The sequence below is a fragment of the Camelus dromedarius genome, chromosome 4, assembly GCF_036321535.1.
Source record: "Camelus dromedarius isolate mCamDro1 chromosome 4, mCamDro1.pat, whole genome shotgun sequence".
NCBI classification, from domain to species: domain Eukaryota; kingdom Metazoa; phylum Chordata; class Mammalia; order Artiodactyla; family Camelidae; genus Camelus; species Camelus dromedarius.
This window is the reverse complement of record NC_087439.1, coordinates 60,222,407-60,246,399: the sequence shown is the minus strand read 5'-3', so window position 1 is coordinate 60,246,399 and position 23,993 is coordinate 60,222,407. Positions and strand designations below refer to the sequence as shown.

Sequence of the window (23,993 nt, the reverse complement as noted above, 5' to 3'; positions counted from 1 at the left end):
AATTTAAATCCAGAATGATCATGTTCTCAGATTACTTGCCAAATATTTTTAAGTTCTTCCTCTAAAGAAATCAGCTAGACGTCATACTCCCATGGGTGTGGTTTACGCAAGAAAAATAATGCTGGCGAACCAGCAGACACGTGCTTAAGAGGAGCCTTCCAGCAGAGACTGACAATGGATGCGTATAATAGACATTCACAGAATATAGTGGATTCTCTGTTCTATCCAGATTTTCTGCCCCTAATAAATTGATAAACTGCTTGTTCAGGTCACGTTGAAGACGACAATTTTCACTGCATTTTATTGATAATTTACATACCCTAAAAATGTTCATGTGGACAACAAATGCTTTTCCTTGAACCATATTCCATTTCTCTATTCTGGTGCCTATGAGGGAGCACGACTAGTTTCTGGGTATTGGGTTTTAATGTGTTTGGTGAAAAATGAACTCACTTTGACTTAAAAACCACCTTTAAAATTAGACTGTAAGTGATAAGAATATACAGCTCGAGGGCCCATAATCAATCACAAAGCACGTGCAGACTTTAAAAACTATAGGCCTGTCACTAAGTCGTCCAGTCTGCTGGGTGCAACAAAATACTATTAAAAAGTTTCTTATTATCATTCGTTTGTAATCACAGAAAAATAGAGGAGGTTGCAGAAATATCCTTTGGCCCCCAGAGGGCGCAAGGCGGAAAGAAGTCAGAGCTGGAGTCTGATCCCTCCAGATGGTGGCGCTACCTCCTCACCAGGGCTGCCAAAAAGACGGAAAAGTGGTCTCATCCGCTTCAGAGGGCATTCGCTATGGGATTCTAGTAGATTAAGGACTAAATACAGTAACTCTACCCCTGGTTTCTGAAGTGTAGTACATTTTCAAAAATTGCAGAAGCCTTCTGCCTTACCTACAGAAATGGAGTGTGCATGTGAGAGTATTAGAATTCGAGTATTAGTAGTAGAATGAGAGAATGAGAATGAGTTTGAGAGAGTATTAGAGTGTGTGTGTGTGTGTGTGTGTGTGTGTGTGTGTGTGTGTGTGTGTGTGTGTGTGTGTGTGTGCGCGCACATGACAATGTGTGAGAGTATGTGAGTAGGAAGGAGCCCACAGTGCTCTGGCTTTAATTCTTTTAAGAAACCTAAGCATACTGTTGAAAGTACGTGAGCGTGGCTAAATTATGCTTCAGATTCAGTCCTGCATGTTCTGCCAAAGGCTAAAGCTGCAGATTTTCCCTCCAGATGGGAAACAAAACCTAAGCACAACCCCTCTTTACTTTCCCTAGATATTTCAGCGACATTTTACTTCTCTAGAATTTTACCAATTGGGCAGGAATTTTTATGGAAGAGTTTCAAGCAACATTAATAGCACAACATCCACTATCAAGAATCTCACACATTCCATTGCTGCATGAATATCATTCATTTATTGACATTAACATTATGAACACATAATGGAAAAATGCTCCTCAAATGAGGAAGGTGAATGTTGACCGTCAATAGGACAAAGCTATCTTCCAAAGATAGAGATGTGGGGAGTAGGTTCACAGTTGGGTGCAGGAGTCCACGAGGACGGAGCTCACCTATGTATGTGTGTCCTTGGGGGCGAGGTGTTGGATGAGGAGGCTCAGGAACGCCTCCAGCTGCTTCCTTGACCTGTAGGCGATGAGTCCTCCCTTGTTGGCCCACTGATCCACCCCCGCAGCGCCCTCGTTTCCCACGTGGTACACCAACTGCGGCAAGTCGAGCCCCGCCTGGGGATGTCTTTCCAAGCACTCTTTTAAGTCCACCATGCCCCCACCCATGGCCCTGAGGATGGCGTGGGCAGCACAGGAGTCCCACTTGAACGTGGTATCTTCTGAGAAGATGTAAATGTCGACAAGGCCGAGGACAACACAGAGGCTCTTGTAACCAGCCCCAGCCGCCCGGAATATGCGCTCTCCACACACGCGCGTGAGCGCGGCCTTGATCGGCTCCTTTTCACTCGTGCTGATGACGGCTGAGAACGGGTGGGGGCTTTCTGCCCCCGAGCTGGGGTTTGCGGTCACCGGGCTCCGCGCTTCACGGCTGTTCCTTGCAGAGAGCGGAGACTGGAGTGAATGGATATTGGTCCCCATGTAAGAAAGGCCCCAGTAGCACTGTCCTTTCCACCTGCGGAGGAGAACATTCAGTTTGTGGCCGTAGGTTATCATGTTCGTTTTCACTGCTCATACGGCTTCTCCACTTGATACGAAAATCATTAACAAAAATAGTCTCAAAGGCCCTGAAGCCTAGAAATAGACATCAAGTAGCTAATTCATTTCTAAAAGTTACTCCTACACACGTCGCTGCCCGTGTCATTGCAGATCAGGAATTCTTTGTTTTTCCTCATTATCTCAGCCATCTCAATAAATGCTAAAATATTTATGGGATTTCTGGCCTCCAGGAATACAGCAAAGTTTCACTGTCACATTTGGCATTTAAAGTTTAGGAGGGATACAGAGGGTGGGGAGCCGGGGAGATGAACCAATAAATAATCTCTTTTCAATCTGCAGATCTTTCACAATCTTTATAAATTCTTCAATTGTTTACATCTTTTCATTCTCTAATTCACTAGCTCCACTTTGGCTTTAACACCAAAAAAGAGGGACTCACTACTTTTGGCAACAACAGCACCTATCATTTCTCTGTGTCTGACTGACTATATATGCTGGGTAATTTATTTCCAGAGAAGGAAACTGAGGCTTAGCGCATGTAAGCGTAAGGACGTAAATCAGTGGTAGAATCTGCATTCAAACCCAGGAAATCCCACTCCAGAATCTGTACCACTAACACTTTGTCAACCATTTCTAGGCCATGATTATGTTGGCACCCAGTCTCACTTCTCTTTAACATCTTAACGACCCTGTAAAGATAATAGAAACATTTTCAGTGGGGAAGAAGGCAGGGGTAGAAGAAAAAAATGTCAGGATTCCAGAGGTGTAGTTTCTGACTATTAAAGAACAAGTGATTCTTAGTTGCCTAAAGAAATTCGAAGTTCAATAAAAATATGTAGTTCTATGCAAGTGGAAAAAAAATTATGTATTTCAACAAAAAAACTGAAACCACAGGAGAAAAGCAGCTTCCACTTGGACTCTGCCATGCCCTGGAGTCAACCAAAGCCTGGGGCCATGGATCAGAGCAACTAATAGCCTGGCCACCCTCTATGCTCTGCACAAGAGTCCATGGAAGGGGGAGGGGGGAAGAGGCAGGAAAGGAAGTGATGCTGGTATAATTTACAGGGAGAGCACCCCATAGGCAGGTTCTAATCCTGGCCAGACCTACTCATCTTTTCATTAGATGATTTTCATTAGACATTTTGTTTTGAAACCCAGGATTGAAACTAAAAAGCACATTAATTCATACAATGCAGACTTTTAGTAGGAGTACCCCAATATATCAAGTCACGGGAATGTCACGTGGAGAGAGAATCCTGATGATAAGCAAAGCTGAGGCTGTAACGTCTGAAAGCCATGACAGACTGCAAGTGTTCCTCTTTTACCTGAGGGTGCCTAGGTCTTGTGATACAAAAGGCTGGTTGATGACGCCCATCAGGGGCACTCCTGTCTGTATGTCATAGACACCAATTAGAATAGTGACACACTGAAGTCCACTGGGGAAGATGCCTTGGTTGGATTTAATGTCAGCAGAACCTTTTATATACTGGTAAGTTGAATCTGGAAAATGAAACAAATTTGTCTGGTTTCAGGTCAGGATTATTTAGAAGATAGTGATGAATATATCTATAAACTCTGTCCTGTATCATTTCTCTCTTCAAATTTGGTAACTGCTATAATGTTTATGTGCCCCCAAAATTCTAACCCCCAAAAGGTGATGACATTAGTAAGTGGGCCTTTAGGAGGTACTTACGTCCTGCGGGTGGAACCCTCATGCATGGAATTAGTACCTTAAAAAAAGAGGGTCCACAGGGATCCTGAGTCCCTTCCACAAGGTGAGGACATGGTGAGAAGGAACCAGCTAGAACCAAGAAGAGGCCCCTCACCTAACCATGCTGGCACCCTGATCGTGGACTTCCCAGACTCTGGAACTGTGAGAAATAAATTTCTGTTGTTTATAAGCTACCTGGTCATGGTATTTTCTTATAGTAGCCAAAGTGGTCTAAGATAGGAGCGATCAAGTCTTGCCTTTGGATGCCATTTACACTGAATTGTTACATGATCTATTGCACTTCACTTTTAAGCTGCTTATGTTTCATTTGCCCAACTGTAATGGAAACTCTTGGAGAGAGAGGACACATCCATAGCTCCTATGGCAGCTAGCACAACACCTTGCAGGTAACAAGCACTCAAATACCCATCACATGTCAGAATCATTGAAAAGCTAATGGCTCAGGAGAACTGGTGGGATTTCTTAGAGTTCTTACTAATCAGGGGACTAGTCCAAGGGGAATGGAAAACCTCCTTCCAGGAATCTATCAGGGGTGGAATTACCTTTTTGTTCTTTTGTTTGTCCCTCAAATTAAGAGGAAAGAAATAATGATGGTGGCACAAAAGGAAGAAATTGATGGTGCTCCTAGGAAAAAGAAGCCAAGGAGCCAGGTTTCTCCTTAAAAGATAAACCTGCAGCAGCTGACTGCTAACATCCAGTGAGTTAATGCCCAGTTAAGGATGTACCATCACATCCTGAATCAATTCAGGACGGGACCAAAAAAACAAGGTTTCTGTCCCTTAACTGAGGCTGACTTACCTTCAAGTGGTAAAAGAGTCTGGAAAAGATTCTTAGTTTCTATATATAATCCATTGGACGAATGTTCTTTAGTTTTGATGCTTACAGGCATTTCTATAATGTCGTATTAATGTGATGATAGGAAGGGGAGGGTGGGGGGAGTTTGCCTGATCAGCATAATGATTGGCCCCAGTTGTTTTGGGTAGAATATGCCAGGCAGGGATTTCTCAAAATCCATACCTAGGGCATTATATTAATAGCATCACTGAGATAGGCCTATAATTTTAAAATAATGAGCTATAGATTAGAGTTCTGCCATAATCATGACAAAAAAAATACCGGAAGAGGTTTACACAGGATTCATAAGTTGACTGCTAAAGACACATTCAGCCCTGTGTTGCTTGACAGGTACAGCGATTTTGATTGTTTGCTTATTTAACTGAATTAGTAGCCAGTGGTTAAACTGAGATCTCATTTAAAAATCTAGATTTTGATCGTTTTTAAAAAATCTGAAGCTCTGGACTGTACTCCCATATGGCAACAATCTGCTGGGGCGTGATGCTCTTCATGCTCAGTTATAGCTGCTATCACTTCGTCCTTCTCTCGTATTTAGCAGTCTGGCCCCTGAAGTCTTTCAAAGATGAGTTCATCAGCTTTGTTATGTGTATGTGTGTGTGTGTGTGTGTGTGTACACACACATATATGTTATAGGTATACGAGTTACAGATACATGCATTATAGATATACAGATATATGTGTTACAGATATAGATATAAGTATTATAGATGTGTGTCTCTAACACACATTTCAACGTTTCATTTATCATTTTAAAGCTTTAAAAATTTAAAAATTTCTAGGAGAGATAAAAATTGAAAGTATGGTTTATTTTTCCAACCCCCTGCCCTGCAGAGGACAAAAAGGGTTACTAATAAAAGCAAATGAACAAAAGCAAACACTCTCCTCTACTTACCTATGGGATCCACCCAAATTGCCAAAATGTCCTGTGGAATGCTGATCTCTATTGAATCCAGAGCTGGGTCAGTAAAGATGACGTCCTGATGTACAACCTTGGCTAACGCTTCAGATGCCAGCTTGTTACCACTAAGGACTTTGTTGAGAAGATCTACTGTTTCTTCCTCTGTTGGACACAGTCTCATGATAATCTTTTCCCCTAGAGTAAAGACAGACTAAAACCCATTACATTTCAAGTTTCGGGGGAGAAAGAACAACAGAAGGATGGGAAGGGGTAAAAGCCGTGCACTCAGGTCAGGTGAGGGCAACATACCCATACCAGTGGTTCCCAGCCCATTCACTGCCAGAATCACCCAATGGGCTTCACAAAGTCACAGATGCCCAGTGGTCACTCATGCACCTAATGTGAACAGTGAGGAATGGATTCCAGGCATCAGAGGAACCTCTCCCCAGAAAAATGTCCACATGGGCACATGCATACAGTTTTGTATCCAGTTTAAAGCAGCTCAGGGACCAGTTAAGAAACTCCTGAACCTTAAGTCCTTGATAATTAATCTCATATTTTTTGCCTTTTTACTTTTAATACACGTAGGTCACCCTATTCGTGTTAGAATACGTTATTGAAAAGAATGAAGTGTTTATCAGTACACAGAAGTGCTTCTACCTTCCTCTAGAATGCTTTTAACTAAAAATTGTTCATGCTCAGTAATGTAAATATACTAATCTTTTTTTTCCCCCTTTTTTTTTGGCAGGGGAAGGTAGTTAATGGAGGAACTGGGGACTGAACCCAGGACCTCGTGCATGCTAAGCATGCACTCTATCCCTAAGCTATACCCTCCCCGGAGGTATACTCATCTTAAATGTGCTAAAACTGTAGGACTCTAAATGGCATTCATAGAGTAGCTCTCTTCTCCACTGGGAATCAGGATGTAAGCAAAACCGCTTCTGCGACTGAAGCCCCAAGTGACCAAGTGTAGGTGCTTTACCATCACTTTAAACATGCTTCTTAGACCCTTGTTTAATCTGGTTTCCAGCTCCCCCAGAATGTGAGGAAAGAGGCTAGAAAAAACAGGCAAATTAATATGTCACAAAAAGTGACAGCAAAGCAGAATATAAGCTTTTAAAACTTATGAAAACATGGCACTTTGGGGCTTTTTAAGGTATGTGGACAAATACTCCTAGCTGAGCTAGCCATTCCAAGGACTGGTAGCACCTGCATCATCAATGAGTCACCTGAGAGCTTGTTAAAGGCAGAACTTCAGGCCCCATCCCAGACCCACTGAGTTCTAACAAGCTCCCCAGGTGACTCATTGATCGTTAAAGTTTGGGAAGCACAGTGCAAATCTATTACAACAATGAGTCTGAAACAGCAAGAAACATTCAACTAAATTTAGTTTAATTCAAATTAAATCAGACTATTAAAGTTGGGAAATAATAATGCTAATCACTGCCACTTGGTAAGCACCTACACTAGGCTTAGTAAATGTCATGGGATCATTCAAAGCAGCATATCCTGTCACATTACCACTTTGCTTAAAATTCTCCACTGAATTCCCAACACACTTAGAGAAAAACCCATACTCCTTCCTTTGAACTTCTATGGTTCCATCTCACCTGATCCACCAGCCCTTCTCCTTCACGGTTCTCTCCCCCTCCAACATGTTAAATGCATTCTCTCCTACAGTTCTCAGGCATATGTATGTAGAATGCCCTTTTGCCCCTATAATTCTAGGTAAATGAAATATTAAGATAACTGTTTATGAAATAGTCAAACATAGGGTTTTAAGTGTAGGATTTCTTGAGTTAGTCACAGGTTTTTTTTAACCTTAACTTTAAATGAGATTTCTCTTCCTTCATACTGAATGTTGTAGAACTAATTGCATCTTAATACACAGCCCATGAAGGAAACACATTTTCCCAGGGTTAATCCAGAAATTACTTTTCTGTGTAAATATGCTTCTAGATGTTTAACTATTTGTCACAAGAACAATGTTTAAAGTTCACTGTTTTAATCTTCTACCATTAAACAAACAAAACCCCAGACAAACTAAAAACAGTTTGTTTCTTAAAGAAGATCAGCGATTTTGGTATTTTTCTTTCTACCACAAGGCAACATGGTGGTCCATCAAAGAAGAATTTGGCCTACAGGAAACCAGTTAAATAACATTTAAAACTGTACTAATAGGAACCTTTTAGGTAGTCCAACTCCCTTTCCAGAGTTTCTGAAACCAGAGAAGTGATGAGGCGATTTGCCCAGGGACAGGGCCTCCTTGACATTCTCAGCCAAGGTCTATGGACTCCTCAGGACCTCCACAAACGGGTTTACATGGACCTGAAACTGTCTGCACAATTATACAGATGTGTATCTTTCTGGGGGCATCTAGGACTCCATTAGATTCCCAAAGGACCATGTAACTTTCCCAAAGGTTAAATCATACATTACTCAAATGCTACAGATTTATAACTAGAACAATAAATGTGGACTTGCTAAGTAATTCTAAGACGTCACGTCTCCCTAACTTAAATGTCATGATATTCTGAGGTACTGAATGAAGCTTATCATTAAAATATGTTATTTACATGAAAGGCCTCCAAACATCCACTTATTTCATGATGTAGGTTGAAAATCAGAATACCATATGATAATTAAGTTATAAAAATACATTAAGATTCTTATACTTACCCAAATCATTAGTAAACTCATTGGATTCTTCTCCAAAAATTTTTTTTCCCAAGCCTGGAAACTGAATGATTCAGAGTATGACAAAAATACAAAACAATAAAAAAAAAAAAGAACCCACATTCATGTTCAGTTCTGAACAGATTTCCATTTTAATTTCAAATTAAATAGCACAATTAGATCTGAAATTTAGAAATTTACAATTCCAGAAATCAACCCAAGGATAAAAAGTGAAGCCAGCTTGGTTCAGGACTTAGTTTTTTAATATTTTCCTGCTCCTTTGCCCCTCTAGAAAGTCCAAATCATGGTAGAAGGCTGGTTTCCTTATGTTCTGCTGAGTCTGCAGAAGTACTTCTAAAAACTTCATCCTTCCAGTTAAGGGCCATAGAACTAGAATGTTTACAAAGGAGGTATTTTAACTATGGCTCTTAAACAGCACCCTAGTAGCTTATACAAGTTGATGTTACTGACCAAGTACCTAAAATGATTACTTGAGACTGGATAGAAGGGATCAGATGATAACACGAGATTCTGATATGAAATTCTATCCTCCCAAATCTAAAAGAAAAGTATTCATTATCACATAAAAGGCAATACAGTATCACAAAGAGTCCAAACTCTGAAGCCAGTCGGCCTGTGTTCGAAAACAGACCCTGCCATTCACTTTGCTGTGTAACCCTAGGCAAGTTACTTAACCTCTCTGTGCCTCCCTTTGCTTATTCATTACATTGAAATAATAGTTCTTACCCCATAAAATTGTTAAATGTGAAGTTAATATACTTAAAGCCCTTTGAACAGTACCTGGCACATAGTAAGCATTTATAAGTGTCCGCTAATGTTATTGTTTGTTATGACGACTTAAGATTACAGTTTCTTTACCCTAGTCAACTTAAAAGACCTAGAATTGCAATCATTATTAGTTATAAACAATGTTTTTCTACTAGAATAAAGGGAAACTTTAAGTCTCCAGGACTCTCTGAATCCATTACTAAGGCAATCATTAGATAAATGATTATGTCAAAAGGTGAGACTTAAATATATCAAGTTAAAAAAAAAACAGGTTATAAAACAACATGTTCCCATTTCTTGCAAAGTAAGTTAGACGTGCCATGCAGACACACACAGAAGGGAAACATTCTAACAATATTCAGCAAAACACAGCTGTGGTTTTCTCTAGTGGTAGGATTAAGAGGATTCTTATTTTTCTGTATTTAAAATTCTTTTCTGCAACACACACTTTCTGTAACACACATAATATTGAAGTCAAAACGAGGGGGAAAACCCAAGTTGTTTATTAGAATCCAAGGTGCTAGTATTCTGAGGGGGTGTGGGGGAGGAAAAGGCATGCTACTCTATCAAGGGGAGAAAACCACAGGGGCAAATATTTTGCAATTACCTTGGCTATGACCTTTCTTACCTTGTTCTCCATATTCTGTTTTATAACTTCCTGCACCAGTACATCAGCCAGGGTCTTGAAATCAACTGCAAACTTCTTGTTCTTTTCTCCCTCTCTCTTTTCTTCTATCAGTAGCTGGAAGAGGGCTTCCTGCTGCCTGCACGCCCGGGCAATGTCGGCAGCTTTCTCAGAGACACGGAGCAGCTCCCGGAGGATCTCTGACATTTCTAAACTTGGCATTTTGGTTGCAGTTGCTGGTGGAATAGGCACCCACCCTCTGGGCCGTCAGCTGAAAAAGAGCAAGAATGTGAAAGAGAAAGCAGCTCAGAGAGTGATGTCAGGGTGCCTCAGCACCGCTAACAACCCAACCACCCACCTGGCAGCCAACCTGGCAGCATGGCTGAACAGCTAGTATATATCACAGTCACATCCTCGGTGTGGAAGACTGGATAGCATCTAAAATTTGAAACTTATTTTTGAAAATCAAAATAAATGTATAGACTCAAATCCATTAGTCTCTGAGAATCCACATACTGTTTACAAAACCTTAGACAGATAGACAGCTGGATACACCGGTACAACATTAAAAGGAAAAACCAAGTTCCTGTAATGACCTTCAAATGGGCACGCAAGCTTAGCGACAGTATTAGGAAAGTAGAACTCTTTCTTTCATCCTTTTGGAGAAGGAAACAGTGAAAGTGGATTTACCCTGTCAGTTTGGGGCAGCTTTCTAAAGCACTAAGCACCACACCAGCAAGCACTGTTGTGTCCGGCAAGACTCTGAGGTCACTCTTGGGCTAGCAGCCCAGGCCGTCTCGCAAGACTAACCACCTTTTTTTTTTCTCCCCTATTAAAAAAGTCCCACTACCTGTGCTGCTCTTCTGGCAATTTAAATAATAAAATGAAGTAAAATACACAACTTGTTGGGACTTGAAAAGTTCTGGCTTCTAAGAGGCATGCTACCACACCTTGACATACCTATCGGGTAATTAGGAGAAGAAGAACATTTCTCACTTTCAACACTAGCTGCATTTTATTGAAAACTTTAATAATTTCTATCTCACGATTGTGAGAATTATTGTGAGAATTATCAGCCCTGCTTTATAGTCAAGGAAACTGCAGCTTTGAGAGGTTAAGCAACCTGTTCAGGGTTACACAAGACTAACCGGCAGGGCTCAGTCAGTCTTACACACAAGCTCCTGTTCTTTATTATCATAACAAATACTTTACTTCTTAAAAAAAAGTTCCCTTAATGGACTCTAGGAGGCCGAGAATTAGTACAACAACGAAGATGTCAATGCAATGGAGTTAATTGTTAACTGTTACAGCTGCTTTGTCTTAAACAGTTTTGCTTAAAAAAAAAAAAAAAAACCAAAATAAAACACACACACACACAAACTAGGTTATTTTCTTAAGATTAAGGGTCAACCGCCATGAGAGGATATGTCCAAACTCAATGGTAATAAAAGGAAAGTGAGTAAAAACAATGAGACACCCTACTTCACTATTAGACAGGCAAAACTTTTTAAAGTTAACTTTCATTCTCGCAGGTGAGAAGCAGGTGCTGTTACTTTGCTAATGGGCACACAAACAAGTGGGTTTTCAGCGGGCAACTTGAGAAACGTGTATCCTGATCCCTAGAGATGTCACTACCTCTTCGCCAGTAACTCCAGTGTGGCCTTATTTTGTGTTAAGAAAGTCAGAGTTGCTAAAATCCTTCGGCACAAGAAGGACTAGTAGTATTTGCAGTAGCAAGAAGTTGTCATCAGCTATCGTCATCTTCATGCAAGACCTTCTAATTAATTTGCATGGCTAGCCTGCTGCTTTCTGGCTGAATGCACCATTTCTTCCAAATAAATCAAGCCACCATTCTCTGGATTTCTCTGTAAGCTTCTTCTGTATCTCTCTCTCTCCGTCTGTCCTCAGCTCATTCGCTCAGCCAGGCCACAACACTCAGGGGAGTCCTGGACAATTTGTTCTCACCTTAAGTGACTCACCCTGAGACAAACTGCCTATGAGGAAACTGAGGGCTACATCCAACACAGAATTTTTTCTTCAAGTTTATTAATAGCTTGCATTAACCCTCGTGGAAATTATTATTCAGATGATTTTTTAAAGCAAGTCTATATACTCATTATTGACCTATGTTAGCTTTAAACATTTCAAATATTTTCAATGAAAATTATTATAGATCCATGATTAGTAAGTTATGACATTTATCATAATTTAACAGCCTTGAATATTGAAGAAATTCTTTTGGATTAGTATTTAATGGGTGTTCTGAGAACCACCACCCCACCCCCGTGTTAGAATTACCTAAGGTGCCTATTAAAAAGGCAGATTCCTGGGCTCCATCCCAACTTAGGGAATCAGAATCTCTGGGGACAGGGCCCAGGAATCTGTATTTTTGTTAGCCTCCTAGATGATGCTAAACACTGAGATTTAATGGCTGCTTTCTTCCGGGCTGTTTATTCTTAATACTATGCTGGTAATTTCAGGGGGGCTGGCACCTGGTGGCAGATATCTTGGTGGAACCATGTACGTACTATGATATCCATGTGCAAGGAAAGGCCCAAGTTAAAATAATAATAGCTAACATTTATTAGGTGATTTACTACATGGCAGGTACCCTTCTAAGCACTTTACATGTATTACCTCATTTGATTCTCACACAACCCTATGAAGAAAGTACTATTATCTCTATTTTACTGGTAAAGAAATGGAGGCACAGGAGGTCACGTGATTTGCCCCAAGTCACACGGCTAAGTGCTGGGACAGGATTCAAGCACAGACAAACCGACAGAAACCCATGCCATTAGCCAGTGCCCTAGCCAATAAAATCCTTTTGCCAATTTTTAGCTGTTAACTAAGGGAAGAAATGACTAGTTACTGGATAAATAATCACCAGTGTATTATTATCATAAGGTCCATTATACAGCAAAAAGGAGAGAAACACACACATCTACTTGTTAGCTGTTAGTAGTCTGACTATTTAAAAAAATATATCACTTTATTTGACACTCACTTCCCTTCTTCCCTTCTACTCTCAGGAAAACCTTTTCCCTAGCTGATCCTCCGTCTCAATGTAAACCAGCTTTGCTGGGTAGTAAAAGCTCATCCGTGTTCTGATATCTGTCTTCACTGGCTATCTTGGCATGGAGGTGGAGGAGGGGTTAGCTCCTGCCAAACATCTCATTCCTCTTGTATCTGTTTACTAGGGCTGCCATAACTAAATACCACAGACCAGGTGCCTTAAACAACAGGAATTTATTTTCTCACAGTTCTGGAGACTGGAAGTCCAAGATCAAGACGTAGGCAGGTTTGGTTTCTCCTGAAGCCTCTCCCTTTGGTTTGCAGATGGCCTTTCCTCTGAGGACGAGCAGGCCTGAGTGTCTCTCCCTCTTTATAAACACACCAGTCAGACTGGATTAGGGCCCACCCATGTGGCCTCACTTAACCTTAATTAAATTGAAGGCCCTACGTCCACAAACCGTCCCATTATAAGGTACTGGGGGTTAGGGCTTCAACATTCAAATTTAGAGGGATTATTGTTCAGCCTATAAAATCTCTCCAGACAAAGAGACCTTGATAATCTTAGCAAATGCCAACCCAAACTATTCCTTTGTCTTTTGTTTTCTGGTTAAACAGTAAAAGTGGGCTAGGGTTCTCTTCCCCATTTATGTGGGCAATATGTTTAATTTGGTGTGACAACCTTTCCCACTAGAAGCTACTCACTTTACAGCAGTCAAATTTTTAATGATCAACTAACACTGAAATAACTTCTCATAAGCCTTATTTTGTTACAACCTATTTCAAGTCACATTTGAGCAGAACAGGTTGAAAGAAGTTACATTCCTTACCATCTCAGGCAAATAAATATCTGCATGTTTATATAAGATTGCATTACAATGTCAGATAGAAAGTCTCTTTATCTTTTATGGCATTTTCATATCTACTAGAGAAATATTGAATAAACTGAAATAGGTCAATTAGGGGGACAAAAATCTCTTAAGACTTTTCCTGGAAGCCCAAATCTCTCCACAAAGAGAAAACTCAATTTTAATTTCTGACCATTGTATCATCTCATCAGAACACCACTGTTTAACAATCATATCTGAATAACATACACATATTTCAGATATTATAAACAGTATAATGGGAAAGACACACGCTTTGGAATCAGACAGACCTGGGTTCAAAACCAGGGCTCTGTCATTAACTAGCTGTGTGGCATCAGGTAATTTACCTACCCTCCCTAAGCCTCTCTCTTCAGCTGTAATATAAAAATAATAGTTGCCTTGCAGGGACATTGTGAAGACCAAATGAGGTATTTCTGGAGAAGTGCCCAGCACAGAGCCTCACATATAGTGTATAACAAATGACAGCTACGACTATTAAATACAACTTCACAGGAACCACAGTCACATGTCCTTACTTGAAAAAATAGGAGGTCAGCAACTTTATATGGGTCACTGAAATCTTTTCTGAAAATTTACTACTCCATTAAATCCAAAAGGCTGGAAACTACTTGTAATTCTTTGAATGACCCAGAAAAATGTTCCTTTATGCAGGCCAGATCAGATTGCTTCAGTTTCTGGGCGTCTGGGTGGAAACTTTGGCTCCCAGAGGCTGAAGACTACTCTGGCTTCACGGTAGACATTGTATAGATGTCAAGCAGGATATTTTGTAGGGGTATTTTGTGGGGATTCTAGAGCCAAGGGTGTCTGTTCTTGTGTGATGAGCCTGGTTGTATGAGAAGCTGGCCGTGTCCTCTTGCTGTTCACAGAAGTGTGACGACATAGATAAGGGCCCTCAACAAGACAGAGCTGCTAAGGAACAGGCAAGTAGCTCAAAACATTTCTGTTGGCATTCATTTCTTCCTGCCAATACTCCACCACTTCTACAGAGCCCACATTTTTGCCCATTAGACAATGACTCCACCCCGGCACCACCATTCACATCCTGAACTCAGTCTTCCGCTCATCCTCTGAAGGTTGGCAATTTGGAACTACTGAGTGGTGGCCCTGCCTGACTGCTGTTGCTGTTGAGGGGAAAAGGCCCAACTTCCACGAAATACTTGGTTGTTTTACACTAAGTGTCCATGGTGACCTCTCTCAAGGGATGCAGCTGTCCAGGAGTCTCCCTGGGTGGGCACACGCTGAGGGGCTGGCCAGGGCTATCTTTAGCTCACACTGCTGTCGTAGGGGAAACAGAGACCTTGTTCCCCTTCCCCTTCCTGCTCCATACTTAAGGCTGCTTTAGGGAGTAGTTTAAAGAATGGAAGCTGCCCTGGCAGAGAGGCTGGGGAACAGAAGTGGGCTCACACAAAGTACGCCAGAGGCTCAACTGGAGCAACCATTGATGGCTAACATGAAACTTGCTAACAATAGCCTCCCCCAATATCCCTAAGTGATGCTCATCTGCTCACCTGGTTACCTAGACCAGAGGGAAACCTATACCACAGGCATTGATAGGGATTTACAAATACTGCCTTTCAGCTCATGGGAAACTGAATTTCCTTCCAATGTCTAGCTGTGTTCAATTTTCAGATACTTGACTGTCAAACATTTCTCAGCATCCACTAAGTAGCATAGCATGGGACTGCCTGTACTTTCTTTGTGTTATTTTGCTTTGATCTCTGTGATATTGCTGTCATCACTTCACCGGCTCTGAAGAAGTTTAGCATTTTAGTGGCTGATTTCCTACTGTCTGTTCATTTGCTCCTGTGCTCTGGGCAGACCATTAATTTGTACATAATGTTCCCTCTGGTTGACAAGCCCTTCCTCCTGCTTTCTATGCCTAATGTTTACTTAACTTCTCAGAATCGGTTCAAGGGCAAGAAATTTAATTAATCGAATTAAATTAATTTAAGTATAGTTGATTTACAATGTTGTGTTAATTTCTAGTGTACAACATAGTGATTCAGTTATACATATATATATACTCCTTTTCACATTCTTTTTCATTATAGGCTATTACAAGATATTGAATATAGATCTCTGTGTTATACAATAGGACCTATTGTTTATCTATTTTATATATAGTAGTTAGTATCTGCAAATCTTGAACTCCCAGTTTATCCCTTCCTACCTCTTTTACTCCTGGCAACCATAAGTTTATTAGTTTGTTTTCTATGTCTGTGAGTCTGTTTCTGTTTTGTAAATAAGTTCATCTGTATCTTATTTTTATTTAAGATTTCACATAAAAATAATATCATACGGTATTTTCCTTTCTGTTTTTGGCTTACTTCACTTAGTATGACAATCTCCAGGTCCATCCATGTTGCTGCAAGGGCTAGAAATTTGAAGAGATACTTCATAACAGAGGATATTTAATGGCCAATAAGTATACAGAAAGATGGTCTAGATCATTAGTAGTCAGGAAAATGCAACTTAAAATCACACCAGGATATCAGTGCATATCCAATGGAATAGCTAAAAGTAAAGCTGAAAATGTCACTGTTTGGTGAGGATGTGGAGCAATGAACTCAACACTGCAGGTGTGAATGAAGTTGGTACAACCATGTTGGGAAACTATTCATAATTTGTTGAATATAAGCATAACCTATGACCTAGCAATTTTCCTTGAAGACTTATACTCAACAGAAATTCCTGTACACATACATTAAAAGACATGTAGAAGGATATTTATTAGCAGCATAATTTGCAATAACCTCACATGAAATATAACCCAAATGACCATCAACAATAAAATGAAATAAACTGTGGCATATTTACAAAAGAAAATACTATACAGCAGTGAGAATTAATGAATTACTGCCATAGGCAACAATGTGAATGCATCTCACAGAAACATACTGTTGAGTGAACACACAAAAATATATGCTGAGGAATTTAATTTATTTGAAGTTCAAAAACAGGCAACACTGACTTACGGTGTTAGAAGTCACAATGGCAGTTATTCTTGGAGAAGGAGGGGTTATTGATGAGGGTATAGGATGGGGCTTTCAGGCACTGGTAATATTCTGGATCTGAGTGATGATCACCTTTTCGGGCCGACATTGTGTAAATTCATCAAGCTACACACTTAGGACTTGCATACTTTTCTATATGTATTTCTAATTGGATGAAAAAAAAAAAGGTTTTTAAAAGGGGTGCATGTATAGAGAGGAGAATCAATTCAACAGTTGGCTTCTCCAGGAGCCATGCCTACTGCCTTTATATTGGGTACCTAGGACAGGGGAAAACAGAGGTGGGCCAAGTCCCTCTCCCAGCTGCCCAACACACTGTGTATTGTTTTGCTTTATCTAGGCTCTGTCTAGTAGGAGATTTAAACGTGTGTGGCTTCTTATAACTCTTAGCACATACCTCAGAGATGTTCCACAAATGTTGGCTGATGAATTTCCTCTTAGCTTTGTAAATACAGAATTCATCCTTGTCATATTGTTTATCACACTTGGATTTTATCAGCACTACCAGGTGCTATTAGGCATGTGGGCCCATATTCATTTATATCAAAGTCTGCATACATTCTATACTCATTTACAAAAACAAACCAAAGCTGTATCCGGATGATTAGCAATTGTACACATTTTTCTGAGCATCAAACCAGAATCTAATATGCTCTGTCATTTGGAGGTGACCTATCTTGATGAGATTAATTTAGTTAATTAAATGGCCAAAAATAGTAAGTTTAATTTGGTTTTGTTAGAAAAGACATTAAATATGGGATATGTAAATCCATCTATTTAACCTTAACATTTCTCCCTCCCTTCTTCCTAACCTCAAAATTGTGCTGATATACATGCCATTTCTAAGCTGATCAGTCTACCTCACCCTAGCTCTATTAAGGCTACTGTTGGACCACATTAGCCCCCATTTTTGCTCACTGATGCTGCTCAACACAACAGACCACAAAGATGTCCTCTAACCTCAAATGTTGTCTGGTAGCTTAGAAAGGGAAGCTTGTGCTGAAGTCGTGTTTCCCAAATTAGTAAGACCAAGAATTAATTGGAACACTCATTTAAAATGTAGATTTTTGGACTTTTCCCCTGGAGATATTGATTCAGTAAATCTAGGTAGAGGACAGGGAATGTCTCTCAGCTTATTTTTATTTAACAATTTAAGGAAATACTAGGTGCAACTGTCAGCTCTGGCTCTCACTGGTTATTCAGGAGCAGAACAGGGACTCTTGTATTCTTTTTTTAAGTTTTTGTGTGTGTGGGGGGGGTGTATTATTATTTTTAGGATTGAACCCAGGACCTCGTGCAGGCTGACCACGAGCGCTACCACTGAGCTATACCCTCCCCCTCAGAACAGGGAATGCTAAAGCTACTGCAACTAAGAATAATGGCCTTGATCAGCTAAGGGCCAATTTATATTCCCTTTTTTGTTACAAAAGTTAAATGCCGGGAAAAAATGTAAGTTGATCTACATAGTAAGTATTCCACACTAGCATAATAGTTGCCTGAAGTATGCATTCCAATGACTTCCCAAAACATATTTAAAAAGTGTTAAAAAAAAATCTGTTTGAAAATACTTCTAAATTTGACAGTGATGCTTTTTTACCCTCTTCTCCAGAGTTGGGAACATTTTCACTAAATAGAAGCTCTTTTCTATCTGCTATTTTCTAACTAGACACTTCAACTTCTGTGCGCTAAGAGATGTTTTTAGCCTACAACTGTGTTGTCACAAATGAAACCTGCAACAAATGAATAGAATATAAAAAATAGAAGTAGATTCAGTGTAACTATCTTAACTGTAGGAAAGAATAAATGTTTTAAAAAATACAAGTTGAATGCTTAATTCAAGGCAGAAAGAAAAGACACAAGATGCATAGTTTGTAGAAAGAATCTTTTCCAGCAGATTATTATTTATAGTTTTAGTAATTATTAATCTTATTAATCCTCAAATCCATTTTGAACATTTCCTTCTGAATATAACATTCAAAATATAACAGTCATTTTATCTTTCCTTATGAACTTTTGCAATATGTACTTTGGGTACCAACTCATTTAACACCTGCCTTTTATGGTCTACATGGGCTGCATGGATGTGTGGTAGAAACAGCCTCGTTTAGGCCACAAGAGAGCTGGTTCTTAGGCTCTGCTTTGCCTTTAACCAACAGTTGTGAAACCCTGACCACACGACGAAGCTCTGAGGGACTTGTTTTCCCCATTTGTGTAAATATAAAAAAGGACAAGAAAGAAGGGACAGGCAGGTTGGAGGGGATGATTTCTATGGTCTATTCCAGTTCAAAACTTCCCTGTTTTTTATATCCACTTTCCATACAAAACAGGTTGGGGAATATTATTCAGCCTTAAAAAGGAATGAAATTCTGGTACACGCTACACTATGGATGAACCTTGGAAGCAACATGATAAGTGACAGAAGCCAGACTTAAAAGAACAATATTGTATAATTCTACTTACATGAGATACCCAGAATAGTCAAAATCACAGAGACAGAAAGTACAATGGTGGATACCAGGGCTGGGAAGAGCAGGTAATGGGGAGTTACTGTATAATGAGTCCAAAGTTTCAGTTTGGGGTGATAGAAAGTTCTAGAGATGAATAGCGGTGATGGTTGCCTAACAATGGGAATGTATTTACTGCAAGTGAATTGTACACTTGAAACTGGTTAAAATGGTAAATTTTATATTCTATATATTTTACTACAATTTTTAAAGAGTAAAACACAAATGAAGTTAGTTTTAAAAGAAAGTACATTTTTAAAAAATGTACATTTTAAAAGCTTTTGATGTTTATCACCTACCTAATAAAGACATAATAAAAAAAGATTGGGATAAGGCCATGAAAATTAAGTTGAAAAAGAGCACTAGGCTCTTTGACTTGCAGTTAATTTTGTACAACAACACTGGTTTTTATACTTAGATTGTATGTTCATACACTACAGTAGTTTGGGTTAATGAACATTATGAGGAAGGCCTAAGCTCCCCACCCAAACCAGCCCTTAAGGCACCACTGTTCTCTCTCTAATAGGCTTTAAGTTCCCTGACAACAAGATACATGTTTTTTCCACCTCCTCATGACACACAGTGGGAGTTCTGTAATTTAATTGACTGATTTTCATTCCATTAGAGATAAACATGTTTAAAAGGATTTTCTTGCACCAAAATTAATCTGTAAAGGATTATTCATCATGCAAATTTTAGGATTATAACTATTAGAAAATGAGATTAAAAGGAGTTCTTTACAGAACTTTTTAGAAGATGGTTATTATTATTTATTTCTGCAATGATAAACTATATGACCTAAAATATATTCTTTGACTATTAGAGCAAGAAAGCAAAGGTTGTAGATCATGTTATGTATCATTTTGGCAGACTTGGTTTATGGCAGCACATCTCATCATTCTGCTTTCACTTTGTAGAGGCAAATGTTTATTTTCAACAGATATTTACAAATGTTGACTAGAACAATATAGAATAGTGGATGTAACATTTGCCTTCAGAGGAACACAAACTGATAGAAGAATATTTATAGTCCTTTTCACTTGAAAAGATCAAAGTACTAAACAGATATAAATGGCTCTTAGAGCCACTCCAATACATAAATATAATAAATGCTCCTGCATTTTTGCTAATCCTGCAACCATGATAAATGTTTAAATGGGCTAATATTCACCTTCTTGATCTGATTTTTCATTTATAGTTCCCCCATTCTTTGCTATTCATGAAGCTTGCAATCAACCGTATTTTTAAAACAGACCTTTCATTCTTCCCAGAGCAAACTGGGATTATATGTGATTATATGTAATTCTTGTAAATTCCCAGGCTAGAGGCGTTTTCTAGAACTTGGAAGATAAGGTCCTATTTTTAAAAACTACTAATAAAAAAAGTGTAGGATTTCCTTAAGCAATGTTAAATAACATTTTCCTTTGGTCATCCAAATTAAACTCCTCTGCTATTGATTATAACTCTCACTAGCATCAAGAGAAGCCTACCATCATCACTCTATAAAGAAAAGGACAAATTTAAGTATCTATTGATAAAGTTAGCAAATTACATTAAACTTGGATAATTAAATTATAAGATTTTAAATATTCAGTTGATTAAAAACAAAAACAAGAAAGCAGACAACCCTCCCCTACCCCTCAAAAAAGAGGAAAAAAATGGAAAGAAAAGGAGTGGAGAGAGAAGGAAACTGACATTTTCCATTGTGGTAGTTCATCTTAAGGAACTCTTTTCTAGATGGTTAAAACTCTATTTTGTCAATTTGTTTTTATATATAGTTTGCCACATTTTATGCCCAAGTAAAGTTTTTTTTTTCTTTTTTAGATGGTGTTGGGTAATTTCAATAAAAGTTATAAATAAGTTACTAAAATTTGCATGCTTGTCTTCTCTAGCTAGGAACACAGAAAAGTAACAAATAAGTCTGTTATATGAAAGAGAAATGATGAGGCAAAATATTTTGCTGTGGATTACTACTCACAGAAATCTGCACTAAAAATCCATTAATAAAACGCTCTTAAAACATTGAAGGACTTGAACTAAGATTGCCTACCACAAAAAAGAAACCGAATGTGTAAAAATGTTTGCTAAGTTCAATCACCAGAAGGCTTGACTACAAAAAGATATAAAAGTTTCAGATTTCCTAAATGTGTGACATCGTCATAGGAGCAAAACCACAGCTTCCATTTAAGAACATTTTACGTACAGGAATGCTAATAGGTTGTGTCTGCTATTCATTACAGCAACAGTTGTCTCCCACCTGTGTTTCCCAATCTTGCCTTTTTTGTTTGTTCTGGTTTGCCCTTTGGAAATTGCATCATTTTGGCCTATTTTAAGTATCCTCTTTCTCTTAGAAATTCTGATTCAGGAAATCCCAAGCTGCAACCTGGGAATCTTTGTAGACTATTATTATCCCCTCTTCCTCCCACTTGCCTGCTCCCCTCCGTAATTTTTAAAATTAGACAGATTTGGGAATCAGTACTTAACACTAATCATGAGAGATGGGAAGCAAAGGGCTGCCAGCTCTGCTTTTATCTCGGAACTTCAAATCAAACAAAAACATCAACGCAGAGTTTTATTAGCTTCATTACAAGATTCAAAATATTTTCACAAGGACATTTATTGAGGACACATATCCAGAAAAAGTTCTCACATACACCACCCTCATGTTTAATAAATGAAGATACTTGTACTTATTAATCACTTTATATAACATGATTATCTTTGAGGCAATTTATTTACAAAATGGAATAGAATAAGACTCTTCTAATTGGTATCAAAGACAGAAATAAAAGGGGAAATAAGTAATGAATAACTTTTGCTTCACAGGCCTTGTATGTCAACTATGACTTTTTTCAGAACTACTACAAACATAACTGTAATTTAAATCTGTAATAAGATATTTCACACTAAATGATGTTAATCCAAGATGCAATTTCCAAGCAAGTGATGATTTAGTCTAAAAGCTTGAAAAGAAATGGTAGCTTATTCTATGAAAAAAATCAAGCGTAACTGCGCATTTTACATAATCTTCGTGACCAAGAACTAAATTCAAGAGTAGTATAAAAATCCACAAAAGCTTAAAAATAAACTACGTTCTAAATAAGAATGCAAACAAATATCTGAGTTGAAAAAATTAACTCTTCCATTACCTTTTACCCCCTTATTGTCTATATTTTAAGAGGTAAAAAATGAGGTCACTTAGCTAATTCATCAGTCAATAGTAGTTCAGTGGATTATTTTCATCATTAGACTATAATCAGGTTGAACAGGGCTGATCCTTAACAAATCCTTTGGTTTCAAAGCTAGGAATCACAGGAGAAGGGCCAAAAATGTTCTATTCAACATGTGGGATCCGTACAGCCTTAACCCACTGTTCTTTTGAAGTGAATGCCATTCACACAGTGGAAAACTTCTGCTTATTCAATGCCTTAAAACTAGCTTTAAAACGGAAATTTTCCAAAATACACACATGGATTGTTTACACGTATTCTTCATGAATGTAACGAAATAATCTAGGGATTTTTTTTTCACGCTCTTTGTGTGTAACACGATAAATGATTCGGCCAAACCCACGTTAAATATTTCCCCCTCTACTACTCTACTCTGGCCACATCAACTAACTATGCATATCTCACAAAACAGCCTTTCAAAATGCAGAAAATTAAAAGCGAGGAGGTAAAGACTTTTCTAAATATAGTCCCTTTAGGTTTATTTTACACTCGTCTAGTAAGTCGCTAGCAGGAGCCAGCAGCTCTGGACACAGCATCTCTCAAAGCAAAACCAAGGGGCGCTTGACAGCTATGCCATCTACCTGTTGAACCTGGGCCACTGCTCTCGACAACTGTCAGTTTAGCTTCTAGGACCTAGAAATGCTAATGACAGAATTTGGAGGGGAAAAAAGTTGTTTGCCAATCTTGCTTCTCATTATCTATTTCTTTCGGGTCGTTTCTGCAGGGAGGGAGCCGCAGAACTCGCGAGCTCCTCCGCCCGGCTGGTTGCAGCAGCAATGCGGGCCGGGCGGAGTGGCAGCTTGGCTGCAGCAGACACAGGTCATCACAGGCCGGGCGGAGACGCAAGGAGCCCTCCCGACCCAGATTTACTCACCTACAGTCCGGAGAGGCGATGCGGTGCGTGCTGTTCACCCAGCCCGGGGACCCAGATCCGAGCAGGAAGGGAGGTTGTGGCGCCGGGGCAAGCGAGGCGTAAGGAGGAAAACGTATTACCTAAGCCGGGATGCGGAGCCCAGGAGGCTGCAGCCTTTCCCTCCAGAAACGGAAGAGGCGGGGGAGAAGGAGGAGGAAAATGCGGAGGAGGAGGTGGCCGGGCGCAGGAGGCTAGCCGAGGGGCGCCAGGCGTCTGGCCGCAGGCTCAGCCCGAGAGCGAGGGGCGGGGAGCACGGCGGTGGTCACCCGAGGGCGAGGCGCAGCCGGGCGGCGCGCCGCCTCGCTCGACGCTGGATCGCAGACCGCAGCATCCGCCAGGCCGCCGCCCCGTCGTTTCCCCCGGGACCGCGGCGTGCAAAGGCGCGGTGACGCCTCGAAGCTCCCAGGGCCGGGCGACGGCATCCCACGGCTGCCTGCCGGAGCCCGGAGCCGGCAACATCACAAGTGGAGCGTGATGATTCAGAGGGGAGTGCCAGGAAGAAAAGGGCTCTAGGGTCACCAAATCCACTGTTTTTGTTCTGTTCTGTTCTTGTAGCCGCCCACAAATTCCCTTTTAATACCCGCCTCCTCCGTTCTCTTTTTGAGGATTATGGCTTTGACAGAAGGGTTGGTCGCTGTGAAGATGGACTTCCTGCCGGTGGCAACCGGGTCC

The 23,993-nt window shown here is 39.9% G+C and overlaps 1 protein-coding gene across 3 annotated transcripts; it reads right to left on the bottom strand.

The window, feature by feature from the left end:
* Positions 1-1,395: 1,395 nt before the first annotated feature.
* INPP1 (inositol polyphosphate-1-phosphatase) lies at positions 1,396-23,632 on the bottom strand. Of its 3 annotated transcripts, XM_010991987.3 has the most exons (6): positions 23,283-23,631; positions 9,765-10,032; positions 8,351-8,411; positions 5,666-5,866; positions 3,512-3,686; positions 1,396-2,142 (listed from the first exon to the last, which is right to left on the bottom strand). In XM_010991987.3, the coding sequence occupies exons 2-6, from the start codon at positions 9,981-9,983 to the stop codon at positions 1,575-1,577; spliced, it is 1,224 nt and encodes a 407-aa protein (XP_010990289.2). In that variant the 5' UTR covers positions 9,984-10,032; positions 23,283-23,631; the 3' UTR covers positions 1,396-1,574. The 3 variants fall into 3 exon arrangements, with proteins under 3 accessions (XP_010990289.2, XP_031307664.2, XP_031307665.2); XM_031451804.2 differs by lacking the exon at positions 8,351-8,411 and having other exon boundaries at positions 5,666-5,882; positions 23,283-23,632; XM_031451805.2 differs by lacking the exon at positions 23,283-23,631 and having other exon boundaries at positions 5,666-5,882; positions 9,765-9,904.
* Positions 23,633-23,993: the final 361 nt, after the last annotated feature.